The sequence below is a fragment of the Micromys minutus genome, assembly GCF_963924665.1.
Source record: "Micromys minutus genome assembly, chromosome: 17".
NCBI classification, from domain to species: Eukaryota; Metazoa; Chordata; class Mammalia; order Rodentia; family Muridae; genus Micromys; species Micromys minutus.
In genome coordinates this window covers 1331542-1344496 of record NC_137952.1, presented here as the reverse complement: position 1 = coordinate 1344496, position 12955 = coordinate 1331542, and the positions used below count along the sequence as shown (strand labels likewise).

Genomic DNA, 12955 nt, shown 5'->3' with positions numbered 1-12955 from the left:
CCTCTAGGGTCTGGTTTTGCAGCCTTGATGTTTCTGCCAAAAGTCGAGTGGTGGTTACAGGAGACAATATGGGACACGTGATCCTGATAAACACAGATGGCAAGGAGGTGGGTACTATGTGGCCCACTCCCCATCCCCTCACTCTTTGGTCCTGTACCTCCACCTGAACCAAATTTTTCTCTGCAGATTTGGAACCTCAGAATGCACAAAAAGAAAGTAGCCCACGTGGCCCTGAATCCCTGCTGTGATTGGCTTCTGGCCACAGCCTCCATAGATCAAACAGTGAAAATTTGGGACCTGCGCCAAATTAAAGGGAAAGAAAGCTTCCTGTACTCACTGCCTCACAGGCATCCTGTCAATGCAGGTGTGACATCCAAACCCCATCTTCCTTATGGACCCTGTCTTTCTTACCACTGTCCATCAGCTCAGTGATGCCTAGGACCCACCCTTTCTGCTCGGACTAGTTTTGTTCATAGTCCAGATTGCCCTGTCCTATCCTAGAAAGGAAACGATACTTTGAAACTTTAGGATACCAGGGGCTAAGGATTCCTTCAACTTAAAGGCTTTTCACTTTGTCAGCTTGTTTTAGCCCAGATGGAGCTCAGCTCCTGACTACTGACCAGAACAATGAGGTTCGGGTTTACTCTGCGTCGCAGTGGGACAGCCCCCTGCGTGTGATCTCCCACCCTCACCGCCATTTTCAGCATCTCACACCCATCAAGGTGAGTGATTAGAGAAAGGGATCTGCCATTATAGGAACGGGTCAGATCTTTCCATGTTGGGGTAAGGGTCACACACGCAGTCTACAATCTCAGATCACACTTTTCACCAACACAAAAAAGGCCCCTTAACCCTTTGGCTTTCTCTGTTCCTTCACTTCTTTCCATTAAGAGTTCTGTCTTTTTGAGGTAGGATCTTCCTAGATAGTCTTGACCTAGTAGAGATTATCTGCTTCTGCCTCCCAAGTGGTTGGTATTAAAGGCATGCACCACCATCCACACCAAGCACTCACTGAGTTTTCTTAGTATATCTTATAAGCTAACTTTCTAAACTTTACAGCCCAGCATTGACCGTACACTGGGCATTTTCTATGACCTTGATGCATTGTTCTGCCCTGTTTCAGTTACCCGTGTATTGCAGCTGACCCATAAACTAACCTAACCTTATTGGATTGCCTTGCAGGATTAAGTGGTTTCTAATAATAGAAATAAGACCCTCAGTTTCCCAATTTATATCTGTTTCATCTGTAAGAGGGAATAGTACCTAACTGTAGGGTTTTGTGAAGATGAGTCAGGATACATAAAACACTAACACCATGCCTAGCACTTGATAAGCACTTAATAATAAACACTTTTAAATAAAACTAAGTATTCCACATATTTCAAATCAAAACCAGTAATAAATATTAAGAATTCTTGTGAAGCTAGGTATTGTGGCACACGCCTTTAATCCCACCAGCACTTGGGAGGCAGAGGCAGGTGGATCTATTTTGAGTTCAGGGCCAGCCATGATTATGTAATCACAGGGACACAAGGATTTTCCTTCGGATATTGCTCAGTGGTAGAGTGTTTACCTAGTGTGTACAATATTGGGGGGCATGACGGCATGCATAAATTATCAGGAGTGGTCGGATACATTGGCAATCCTAGGACCTGGGAGGTGGAAGCAACTCCTTCCAAGCCACTGGATGTACCAATTTTCTCTTAAGTTTTATTTATTTAATGTGTATGGGTGGTTTTTTTTCTCTTTAAGATATGTGTGTGTGTGTAAGTATGTACACACCTGAGGCATCTGTCATGTGGGATTTGAACTCAAGACCTTTGAAGGAGCAGTGAGTGCTCTTAACCACTGAGCCTGGAACTGGAGTTACAGATGATTGTGAGCTAACATTGTAGGTGCTAGGAAACCTATGTCCTCTGAAAGAGCAGCCAGTGCTCTTAACTGTTGAGTTGTCTCTCCAGCCCCCTTTTCTCTTGATCTTATCTTACTTCCTTCAAAACTGTTTTGAAGCCATGCATGGGACACAAACTATAATCCTAGCACTTCAGATTGAAGTAGGGTTGGAGATTTTAGGATTCCTGGGCTTCAGAGTGTATAACTCCTGTCCCATAAAATCAAGAACTGTTTTGAAATTAGGAAAAGCCCATCCAATTCTATCATACCAATAACTAAGAGGGGTGTGATCTAGGGAATGAAGGTTATCTTTCCTTCCCTCTTCACACTTTATATCCAAGTCTTTGTTATGTGTGGATAGAGGAAGGTTAGTAGTGGAGCCACTAGAGAACCTAAGTCCTTTGGTTGTGTTTACCAGAGGCTTTTTGTTTTGTTAGGTTTATCTCTTAGGTTAAACAAGGCTGAGTTTGAAGCCAGCCTGGTCTACAGAGGGAGTTCCAGGACAACCAGGGTTACACAGGAGAAACTCTCTCTTGGTGGAAAAACCAATCAACCAAACAAAAAATATCTATTCACACGCGCCCCCCCCAGCATTCCTCCTCCAAAAAATCTGAACTAGGCTGATAGAAAAACATTTAAGAGCCAGAGGTGTTCCGAGGTTAAGGCCTTGCCTAGTATGCACAAAGGTTCAGACCCTAGAATTACAAAAAACAAACAACAAAGCAGAAATGCCCAAGTTGGTATCAACTTAAGAAAATGCAGGAAAGGAGCTAGAGGTGTGGCTCAGTGGTTAAGAACAATGTTGTTCTTTCAGAGGACCAGAGTTCAAATGCCTCCAACTCCTCTTCTGGGTGATTCAGTCCCCTCTTAGATATGTACATACATGTAAGCAAAATACTCGACATACAAGATAAAAATAAACCTTTACCAGATGGTAGTGATGGTGCATGCCTTTAATCTCAGTAGTTTGAGGCCATCTGGATCTACAGAGGGAGTTCCAGGACAGCCAGGAGGACAGAGTAAGACACTGCACATAAAAAGGGCCTGAGGTATCCTAAGGACCTAGAAAGCAAGTGTGTGGGGCAGCTCACTTTCAAATCCCTTCCTAGATAAATAATAGTCCTGGCTGACCTGACTATGATTAATGTGTGTGTACCTATACCCACAGTGGGCAGGGGGTAGAGTTGGTTTTTCCCTCCCACTCTGGGCCCTAGGGATCAAGGTTATCAGGTTAGGTTGGGGTCATATACCTTTATCTGCTGAGTGATCTAGCCATACCTCATACTTGTCTTGTATGCAGTGTTGGGTTCTTCTTAACATGAGTGGTTAAAAAATGAGAAAAATATGCATATACACATATCTACATGCATATGTATATAAACTATATACATATATATCTATATACACAGTGTGTGTATAATCCAGAAGAGGGCACTGTATCACCTGGAAGTGGAATTATAGATGGTTGTAAGCTGGCATGTGGGTACTAGGAATTGAACCCAGGTTCCCTCTGCAATAGCATGTGTTTTTAACCACTGAGCCATCTCTTCTAGCTCTCTTGCAGTTTCTCAGGTTGGTACAAACTTGGGCATTTTTAGTTTTCATTGTTTTTTTGCAGTTCTGGGAACTGGACACTTGTGCATGCTAAACAAGGTCTTTACCACTAAACACCTCTGGCTCTTACCAAATGTTTTCCCATCCTTGTTCAGACTTTTGTTTTATCAAGAAAGGGTTGCTGTGTAGACCAGGCTGGTCTATGTGTGAGGTTCTGGGATCAAAGATAGTCCTGTGTACACCGTGTAAGTGCTCTGCCACAGAGCCAAATATCCAGCCCTTAAGGAATACTCTGTGTGCAAGCTAGTTGATGGCAGGCGTCTTTCTCAGTTGTTTTCTACCTTATTTTTGAAACGGTTTCTCACTGATTTGGCTGGAGTAGATAGCTAGCAAGTTCAAAAGTGGGGATCCAGACTCAGGTATACTTGTACCAACTGAGTCATCTTCCCTAGCTTCAAGAATACTTTACATTAAGACCAACCTCTTATTTCCTAGGCGACCTGGCATTCACGGCACAACCTCATTGTTGTAGGCCGATACCCAGATCCTAATCTTAAAAGTTGTGTTCCCTATGAACTAAGGACAATAGACGTGTTTGATGGAAGCTCGGGGAAGATGATGTGTCAGCTCTACGATCCTGGATATTCCGGTATTACTTCGGTGAGACTTGGCCCCTCAAACAGTGATGGGAGGAAGCAGGGAGTCAAGCTACCTTTCTGATCAGAATTAGTCCATGTACTGCCTTTAGCCCTGCTTCACACTGATACTTACTCTTGCAGCTCAATGAGTTCAATCCTATGGGAGACATACTGGCCTCTACTATGGGTGAGTAAAAGTAACTGTCTCAAACTGTCTAAGCCTGACCCTATCCTAGGTTGCAGTGGAGGCTAAATCACCTTAGCTCTGCCCTATTCAAGCCAAGACAGTAAATATATCTGGGAGACAGAGTGGTCACGCACCTGGCTTTATTCTGGTCATGGCAATGCCCCAAGACAGCCCAACCTCTGAGACAGACCAGTAACAGAAGGTGTCAGTCAGACTTCTTGTTTCTTCTAGGTTATCATATTCTCATCTGGAGCCACGAGGAAGATGGGTCATAGAACAATCATGAAAGACTATGAAGATTTTTGTGGGAGAGCAATACTGGCCCCCACAGATGGGAACAAGTTCCGGGAGAAGTGGCAGCTGCTTGTTAATAGGCCAGAAGTACCCAACTCTTAGGGTTAGAATGGGGACACTTGTGGCATGGGGTACTTTGGGGCTAGGATACTGAGATGTTACTGCTTTTCTATATTTTGCTCCAGAAAATTAAAGAGTAACCAACTATCCTCAGGGTCCCTGCTGTATCTAGCCTGGAGGCCAAATTTATGCTAGAGCCAAGGTACTTTTCTTTCTTCTGATGTATAGTAGCAGAATAACCAGGGATTAAAAAAAAAACTTTTATGTTCAATCTTGACATGGCCAATAAACGCATATCCTTTGTATCTAACTAAAACACCCAAAATTTTGCCCAATGGGGCTTCTGAGTAGACTAATACTGACCTGGTAAGAGTGCTCCTTGGATGTCAGCAATGGGAAAGGAACAAAAGGCACAGAACCAGCATTCACAGTCAAAACCTTCATTTCCTCGGAGTTACTTGAGCCCTATTTCGGGCCAGTCAAGGTATACAGTTCACCAGCTGCAGTTACTTCATGTCCCTGAAGAGTCCAGCCCGGCGGAGGGAGTCACTTCACAATTCCATGTGTTTCGCTCCTACCTGTGCAGGCACCCTTCAGACCTGCCTGAGGCTCACACTGATGGAAGCCTCAGCCAAAGGGAAACTTAGCTGTTGGAAGATCTGTACAAAATGAGCCGTATTTTATACTCCTAGTGATTTGCAGTTTTTGCCTCTAAAAATGTACCAAGGGACAATGTCCTCCAAGCCATTTGCCAAAGAAGTGGGCTAGAAGATAAAGAGCAAGGCTCAGTGGAAGAGCTAGGCAGATCAAGAACCAGCTTCTTCAGTTTTTTTGGGGGGTTGCTTTTTTGTTTTGTTTTGTTTTTTAATCCCAGGTCTTGAGTGAAGCCTGAATGCTTGTCTGTATCTCAAATCCTTAGGGAACACAGAAGAGGCAAATCCCATTTAGAGAAAGCCAGTGTCCAACAGAGTATATGGCATCAGGCATGAAGAAGGAAAGTCACAGGTGTCACATGCCCAGCTGAGCCTCACTCTCATTTGGGCATAGGTAATCAGGAAGGCTAAACCTGTCCCTGGACTGGGATCAGCAATAGTCAGGAGAGGACTCAGCCCACCTCCCCTAGGAGGCAGAGGGAAGGGGACTGAGTGGTTGTCAAGCATGGTCTTCCCTGTCTGCAACATGGTGGTAGCCAGGAGGCTGGGCCTGCATCCGGAAGAGGACAGTGAGGAGCAACACTATTAGAAGGAAGAGGATGGAGCCACAGACAGCCAATGCCACAATCACCTCTGGGCAGGGGAGAGGAAAAGAAAGGTAACATTAGTATTCATCCAACAAATACAGAACACCTACCCCAAGCCAGGTAGTGTGTTGACAAAACAGGGAAATAAAGGTGGCTAAGAAAGTCTGCTCTTGGAGTTTGTATTCTAGAGAAGAGATCCAGTAAACAAGCAAGCATTTTATGGTAATGACCCATTAGTGATGCTATATGAAGAAGATAAATTGGAAATCACTGAGGAGATAAGACCAGACCTAAGGATAGAGTGTCATGGAGTTGGGGGTACATCTGATAGTAGTACAGGCTTGGATACTGGAGCAGAATTAAACAAGGGGCACTAGGAACCAGAAGCCATCTAAGCCAAGCAGAGGCAGGGCAGGCATGGTAGATAACTTGGGTCTGGTGTGTGATTAATACATGCACATTTTTTAAAAAAGACCTGGTCTCTTATAGCCCAGACGGTTTCAAAATTGACTGAGTAGTAGAGACTGACCTTGAACTTCTGATCATCCTCCCTCCCACCCGAGTGCTGGAATTAGAGGCGTACACTACCACACCCAGTTTATGCAGTGCTGGGAATTAAATTAAAGGGTCTTCCCATAGTTGCCCTACCAACTGAGCTACACACATAGCCTCAATTTAAGACTGGTAGGGGCAAGGATAAAACCAGAATGAACATTAGGCTTTTGAGCAGTTCAGGCAAGAACTGATAGTGTTAGACTGGAGAGGCGAGAGCTCTGTATCTGAGAAGCAAAGCAGATAAATCTTCCAGTGGACTGGGTGGTGGGGTAGTCAGGAGATAATGGGGCACTGTGTGACTAAGCAACTAATGTAGTATCTATTGACAACTGTAAGATGAGCAAGTAGATCTGAAAAGAGATTCTGTGACATCCATATAGAGAAGAGGCTTCAAGTCAACAGCTGGGGAAAAGCCTAGCTCAGAAGTTATAAATCTAAGTCTTAGTACAAAAGTGGAACTTAACTTACCATGGAGATGAGCTTGGGGTTACCATGGAAAGCCATGAGGTTGGATGAGATCCCTTGGGAGTTGGGACAGATAGGAAAGGGGATAGGGATAAGCCTCAGGCCGTTCATTATTTAGAGAAGAAGGAAAACAGTAAGGAATTTGTAGTAAGTAAAAGAAACTCATGAAAAAGTCATGAAAATGTTACTGTATTGCAGTACAGTCACAGAGGGAAGCCAGGACTTCACACATGCTAGCCATGGATTCTAACCACTGAGCTGTGTCCACACTAAAAACATGTGTTTAAGGAAGAAATGGCAACTGCTGATGAGGTGAGAAAGCTGACTGAGAATCGATTATTTTGACAGTAACTTCATTGTAGCAAAAGGTGATACAAAATTATTGAATGTCAAGTCAGAAATAAAAAGTCTGAGGAAGTAAAGCCAGAATGTAGGCAACTCTTTGAAGGATCCTCAAAGAGACCAGAGAGAAAAGAAGACTACAGAAGTGAGTCTCAGAAGTCTTTGTTAAACTCTGAAGTGGACAGGCTGCACCTGAATACTATCTTAGACCAGCAGGTACGCTGATAAGATGTGGGAGAACGACAGTTCTCTCCCGGACTCAGTGATAACATATGGTCTTAGGCTGTCCAGGGAAAGGCAGGAAGACAGCTGCAAATATGTCTGTTCCTGAAGGGTTCTGGGTGATGATCAGTACAAGAGCAGCTGGCAGCTCACCTGTGTCTGCAGTGTCATTTGCTAGCTGGCATTCCTTCTGCCAGTCCTTGGGTATGACATGTTCTGTGAGGCGAAGGAAGTCCTGAAGTGGGCAACGGTGAGGACAGCCAGGCAGGATTAGAGGCCAGGGTGCCTTCTTACTGTCATTCCGAAAGTACATCTCAACTGAGAAATTCCTGAGAGTTGACAGGAGGCAAGATAGGGATGTTCATCCAGCCCATAACTTAATGCCTCTTTAGAAGACACTTGGTAAGCTCCACTTACCCATTATCTTCCTGGTACAGTTCAAATATGTGGCAGGAAGCATAGGGGGCTTGTTTCCCATTGTAGACATTCAGTGCCATTTGCAGAGCAACCAGGGTAGTGTCATGCTGTAAGGGAGAAGGGCTGCCCATGAGACTTGCCCCTCCACATCCCAGGAACTGGATCAGAAGTACCCAATTCCTGTTTTGATACTTGTGTGTTGGGTGGGTGGGAAGTGGGGGTAGGGGGCTGAAACTTACCGCAGAATAAACCAGAAGCTTAGGAAATTGAGAGGTAGTTGCCATTAGAGTTAGGTTCTTCATTATCTGAGCCAGCAGAACTCCTAAAGAAGAGAAATTCCAAGTGTCAGTGTCTTGAACCATCACTGATCTCCTCTCATCACCAACCCAGAGAACTCTTCCAGTTCATGGGGACCATACTGGAACTCTATACTACCAAGAATTGTCAAGTTTATAGACAAGACAGATAAAGCAAGCTATTAGTATTTAAGCACAGGTGTAGAAATGAGCTAGGAGCACTGACCATGACTTAACAGTATGAACACAGTGTAAACTTAAGACTGCTTCACAGCACACATGATGCTGGTTCATGGCAAAGCAACTGCTTCTGCACACTTTGAAAACTATTGCATTCTAAAAGATTTGAAAATGGTACCCCTGGATGTTCAAAGTAATTGGCACGTGTATTACCCTAGTCTTTTCTCTAAAAGTCTTAGCAATTCTCTAGAGGGAGGTATGTAGTTAGAAAAGAGAGGAAGGGTCTTTCAACATGGATAAAACCTGGTAGGCCAGGGCTAGAAAGATGGCTCAGAGTACTGTCTGCTCTTCCACAGGTCCTGAGTTCAAATCCCAGCAATCACATGGTGGCTCACAACCATCTGTAATGAGATCTGATGCCCTCTTCTGGTGTGTCTGAAGACAGCTACAGTGTACTTATATATAATAAATAAATCTAAAAAGAAAAAGAACAGTAGGCTGGTGTGGTTGGCACACACCTTTAATCCCAGCCTGGTCTACACAGAGTTCAAGCTGGTTTCACCAGAGCTACAAAGTGAGATCTGTGACTCTAGATAAATAGCAGAGAACTGGAAGATTTGGGGAACTAGCAGGGACGGCAGAGGGGAGATTCAGTTCTAAAAACAGAGAATTATCTTAGCATAGTGAGTGAGAAGCTCCCACAGCATACTTCCAATGCTACAGTTTTGAGGAAAGGGTAGTGGCATGTTATTCTCACTCACCCCCCTGAAGCCGGGCCTTCTGCACTTGCTCATGGATCCCGAAGAGGAAGAGGAAGCTGAAGTCTTTTAGCTGGCTCAGACGCTGCACGGTTTGGGGAGAGGCCCAGGGTGGCAGGAGCAGTCCGTGTGTTTGCTGTGTATCGCAGCAGGCAGGTTAGCTCCCTAGGCCTAGGCCAGAGCCTCTCCAAGGGTGGCTTTCTTCCCCAAGTGGGGAAGATGCCTGTGTGTATGAGGGAGGAAGAGGAGAGCAGAGGTGAGGCAGAGGGGCCATTGCAGACATGGCAGACAGCGGGGCATTGGAAAGGAAGCTCAAGCATGAAGAGCAGGCTCAGCACAGAAGAAACCTCACATGAGCTCTGGATGGAGAAGGGCACACACATTGCTGACAACTGGTAAACCAGTTCCCACTTTGTGGTTCTTTACCCATGAGGGAAGTTCCCAGGTTGCATAAGCAAGTGCTTGCTGGGCCTTCCCAGTGGGGTGGCAGTATCAAGGCAATGTGCTCTGTTGCCCTAGAGACATGGACCTGTTGAGGACAGAAGAGCATTCTCACAGGCATCCTGTTCAGCTCACCTCACAAAAGAGGGTGTCATACACATTCCAGATGGTCTCCAGGGTCAGGTTCGTAAGCCCTGTCTCATTGGCCACCATGTCCAGAAATTGCTATGAAAAATGGATCAAAGATCAGTAATGTTCTGGAGAAGGAACAATCTGATGACCTACACCTTGGCCCCAACTCACAGCATTCTGAATACTCTTGTTCTGATACTCTGGTGTCTGCCGAGTCTCATTCTGCAGCTGCTCATAACGGGGACATGGACCCAAAGGAAACTTGAGTAACTACAAGTTAAGGGGAACAGGCAGAGAAAGAGTCTGGGTTCAGTAGGCTCATGCCATAGTCGTTCTCTTACCACGTAAGAAGCGCTGGCCAGTCTTACCCTGTCTTCAGTGATGGGCACAGTGTGGACAGGGATAGGCTGCCATGAAATGTTAGGGTTGAACTGCTGAGCTTCATTGGGAGGGAAGAGTCCAGCCAGGTTGGCCTCAGCACTCATGAGAGTCCGGTCAAAGTCTGTGCTTCGCACATAAACCTGTAGATTGGCAACACAAATCTCTTTATGTGTAGAAGCACTTTCGCTCCTCCCCACAGCCCCAGGGAAGAAGCTGTTCTGGATGTTTACTGTTCGGATAATTATAAACTTATCATGCATGCACGCCCTCAATGCTTCTTCCCTAGTCAAGGCCCAAACATTCAGCTGCAGGCTATCACCACTGTATTAAGCACTCAGTCTGTGGGAATGACTCTAGTTCAAATACTCCTTCCTGTTCATCAAAAGCACTCATTTGGTACCTGGTCTGGGAGACTTCAATAACTGGTTTGTCTCCTGGGAAGACCAGAGTCCTTGTCAGTCAGAGTGGTACATCTCCCTCCACACACTTGGATACAGGATCCCGGTACGTAGTTCTGACTGTCCTAAACCTCAAACTTGTAGACCAAGCTAGCCTCAAACTCAGGAATCCACTTGCCTTTGCCTCCCAAGTGCTTGGATTAAAGGTATGTACCTCTCATTCAGCTTGGTATACACTTTTATTTTTCTCTCTTCTTTTTTGTCGAGACAGGGTTTCACCTTGTAGCCCTGGCTGTCCTGAAAAATCTCTCTGTAAATCAGACTGGCCTAGAACTTAGAGATCTGCCTGCCCCTGTCTACCAAGTGCTGGAGTTAAAGGTGTGTACCACCACCACTGGTTTGGTACACACTCTTAATTCCAGAATTTGAGATGCATTTTAAGTTTAAGACTAGCCGGGGAGATAAAGTGAGACCCTGTTTAAAAACACAAAAGAGTCCACATGGCAGATACCACTCCTCACCACACCCCCTTCACTTTAAATGGGAGGAGGGGGAAAAAAGGAACAGAGAGGTGGCTTATGAAAAGGGAGGAAGAAAACAGAAGAGAAGGGCAAGCTCGGGGTAGAGCTAGGTCTTTAGGGAACAGGAACCTAGAGGATTGAGAGAAATGTGGCTGAAAGCAGTAACCATAGGAATGGTTATCCCCACGGTAAACAGAGGACCTCAGGAGCTAGCACACTTGCCAGTTTTCACTGCTTCCCCTCTGCACCCTTTATCTTGGCTCTGTCCCGCTTAGATTGCTCCAATATAAGCTCCATGAAGACAGAGATCATAACTCTATGGTATATGATCATAGGGAAAGCATTACCACAGTCCTTGGCCCTTAGGTGACAATAAATGTCTTGGACAAAAATGCCCATTTGTTGTTTCAGAGTCAGAAAGTATTTTATCAAACCCTTCTTCATGTCTGAGGTAGACCCCTGGTCAGTTTTGTCTTTTCCCAGACAAGCAGAGATAATTGAGACTCCAGAACAGTATTCTAGACGGGTCTTAGATATCTTGTCCAGAGACCAAAAGTTCAGTAGGGAGACTTGACTGCCCAGCCTTGCCCTCTGAGGTCAGAAGATAATCCAAAGATTCCAATCCTCTTGCCATATAGGCTCCCAGCCTTACCTCTTGCCGGTGGTAAGAGGTGTTCAGAAAGCCATGGTAGCGTTGCCGCAGGGCCTGGCCCAGCTCCCAGTGCTGTAGCATCCCTTCCTGTGGGCAAACCTGAGAGTTAAAGTCCAAACAGGAGCTAGGCATGGTGGCTTATGCCTATAATCCCAGCAGTCACTCTCTGAGTTTGAGGCCAGCCTGGTCTACAAAGTGAGTCCAGGATAGCCAGGGCTCTGTTACACAGTGAAGCCCTATCTCAAACACCCCCCTATCCCCAAAAGTCTAAAGGGAAGAGATGAGCCACAAGTCCTATGGCATTTAGGCATTCTTCCCTTGACAAGGTGTGAGTTTGCTTCCAGAAGTGGCCAGTTATGAATGATACTGTCCCAGGCACAGAGTTGTTAAGAAATCTGGTCACAGACTGTAGTTCACTGTGCTTACTTAGCATAGATATGGTCCTGGGTTTAATTTCCAAGACCACAAAAACAAAAAAACAAAATAGACACTGGTCCATTAGAACCCATGTGGGAAACTAGCAGTTTAGGAAGCTTTATTTCTGTGCTCCAGATGTGATTCATTCTGTAGCATACCCTTGCAGGTTGGCTTCTGACCCACCTTGGTTAGCTGACCAAATCCCTGGGGCCATTTCTCTTCCTGATAGGGGTCCTTCGGATATGTCTTCACTGGTGACCGATCTCCATGTCGATACAGCTGAGCAAAGAAAATGGTTTGTCTACAGAATCCGAAGGGTCTTCTAGTTAAAGACAGGACCCACCTCTGCATGTCAGGAAAGGAAATCTCACCCCATCTTTCTCTACTAAGCGATGAAAAAAGACCCCAGTTCAAGCACAGGTAAAAGCAATGCCTTCTTGGGGAGGAAGTGGACAATGAGACTGGGAAAACAAAGATCAAAGTCGTCTTAATGGGTGATTTTCAATCTTTTAACTAATTTCCCATCCTAGGGAAGAATCATCCCAGGGAAGAATATCTCCTAACATTACTTGGTCGTCCTGCCCTAAAAAAATAGATAGCCTATGTTTCCAAATCAATTCTGAATCCAGCGGCGCAACCCACTATGGGCCAGCTGCTTCCTAAACAGGTTCTTTCTCCTCCTTGAGAAGTGAGACCCCCGACCCCAGAACACAAGCTCTGCCCCTCCCTCTACCAGCCGGCCTTTGCCCTTTCAGCTTTGGCGAACCCACTGGTGACTCCGTCACCCATTACCAAGGTAACAAAGCGCAGACTCCGGGCCTGTATGGGTGGCATCACCGTTAGGCACATGCCAAGAAGGAAGTGGAGAAGAGCCGCCTGGCTCCAACCAGGCTGTCTGCCGGCCATCACCGT

General features: G+C 45.5%; 2 protein-coding genes across 2 annotated transcripts in view; one reads left to right on the top strand and one right to left on the bottom strand.

The window, feature by feature from the left end:
- DDB2 (damage specific DNA binding protein 2) overlaps positions 1–4595 on the top strand; it is a gene marked incomplete at its 5' end in the record, with an annotated part of 19733 nt that extends 15138 nt beyond the window's left edge. The window contains 6 exons of the mRNA XM_080931384.1: positions 8–107; positions 187–364; positions 580–722; positions 3943–4107; positions 4227–4272; positions 4504–4595. Coding sequence (XP_080787510.1) covers positions 8–107; positions 187–364; positions 580–722; positions 3943–4107; positions 4227–4272; positions 4504–4547 — 676 coding nt within the window. The 3' untranslated portion in view covers positions 4548–4595. The remainder of the gene's footprint in view (positions 1–7; positions 108–186; positions 365–579; positions 723–3942; positions 4108–4226; positions 4273–4503) is intronic.
- On the bottom strand, positions 4283–12955 carry ACP2 (acid phosphatase 2, lysosomal). The gene is made up of 11 exons (XM_080931385.1): positions 12836–12955; positions 12227–12322; positions 11627–11713; positions 10043–10195; positions 9846–9944; positions 9678–9767; positions 9105–9237; positions 8107–8189; positions 7868–7974; positions 7604–7779; positions 4283–5912 (listed from the first exon to the last, which is right to left on the bottom strand). Exons 1-11 carry the CDS (start codon positions 12947–12949, stop codon positions 5779–5781), a joined length of 1272 nt encoding a protein of 423 aa, XP_080787511.1. The 5' UTR covers positions 12950–12955; the 3' UTR covers positions 4283–5778.

Bases quoted from the DNA above. Each gene is read 5' to 3' on its own strand.
- ACP2 (XM_080931385.1), bottom strand. From the start codon at position 12,949: ATGGCCGGCAGACAGCCTGGTTGGAGCCAGGCGGCTCTTCTCCACTTC. The intron at 12,323-12,835 runs GTAATGGGTGAC...TTCTTTGCTCAG, and splicing joins GTCTGCGCTTTGTTACCTTG to CTGTATCGACATGGAGATCG. The intron at 9,945-10,042 runs GTAAGACTGGCC...CTTAACTTGTAG, and splicing joins TGCCCATCACTGAAGACAGG to TTACTCAAGTTTCCTTTGGG.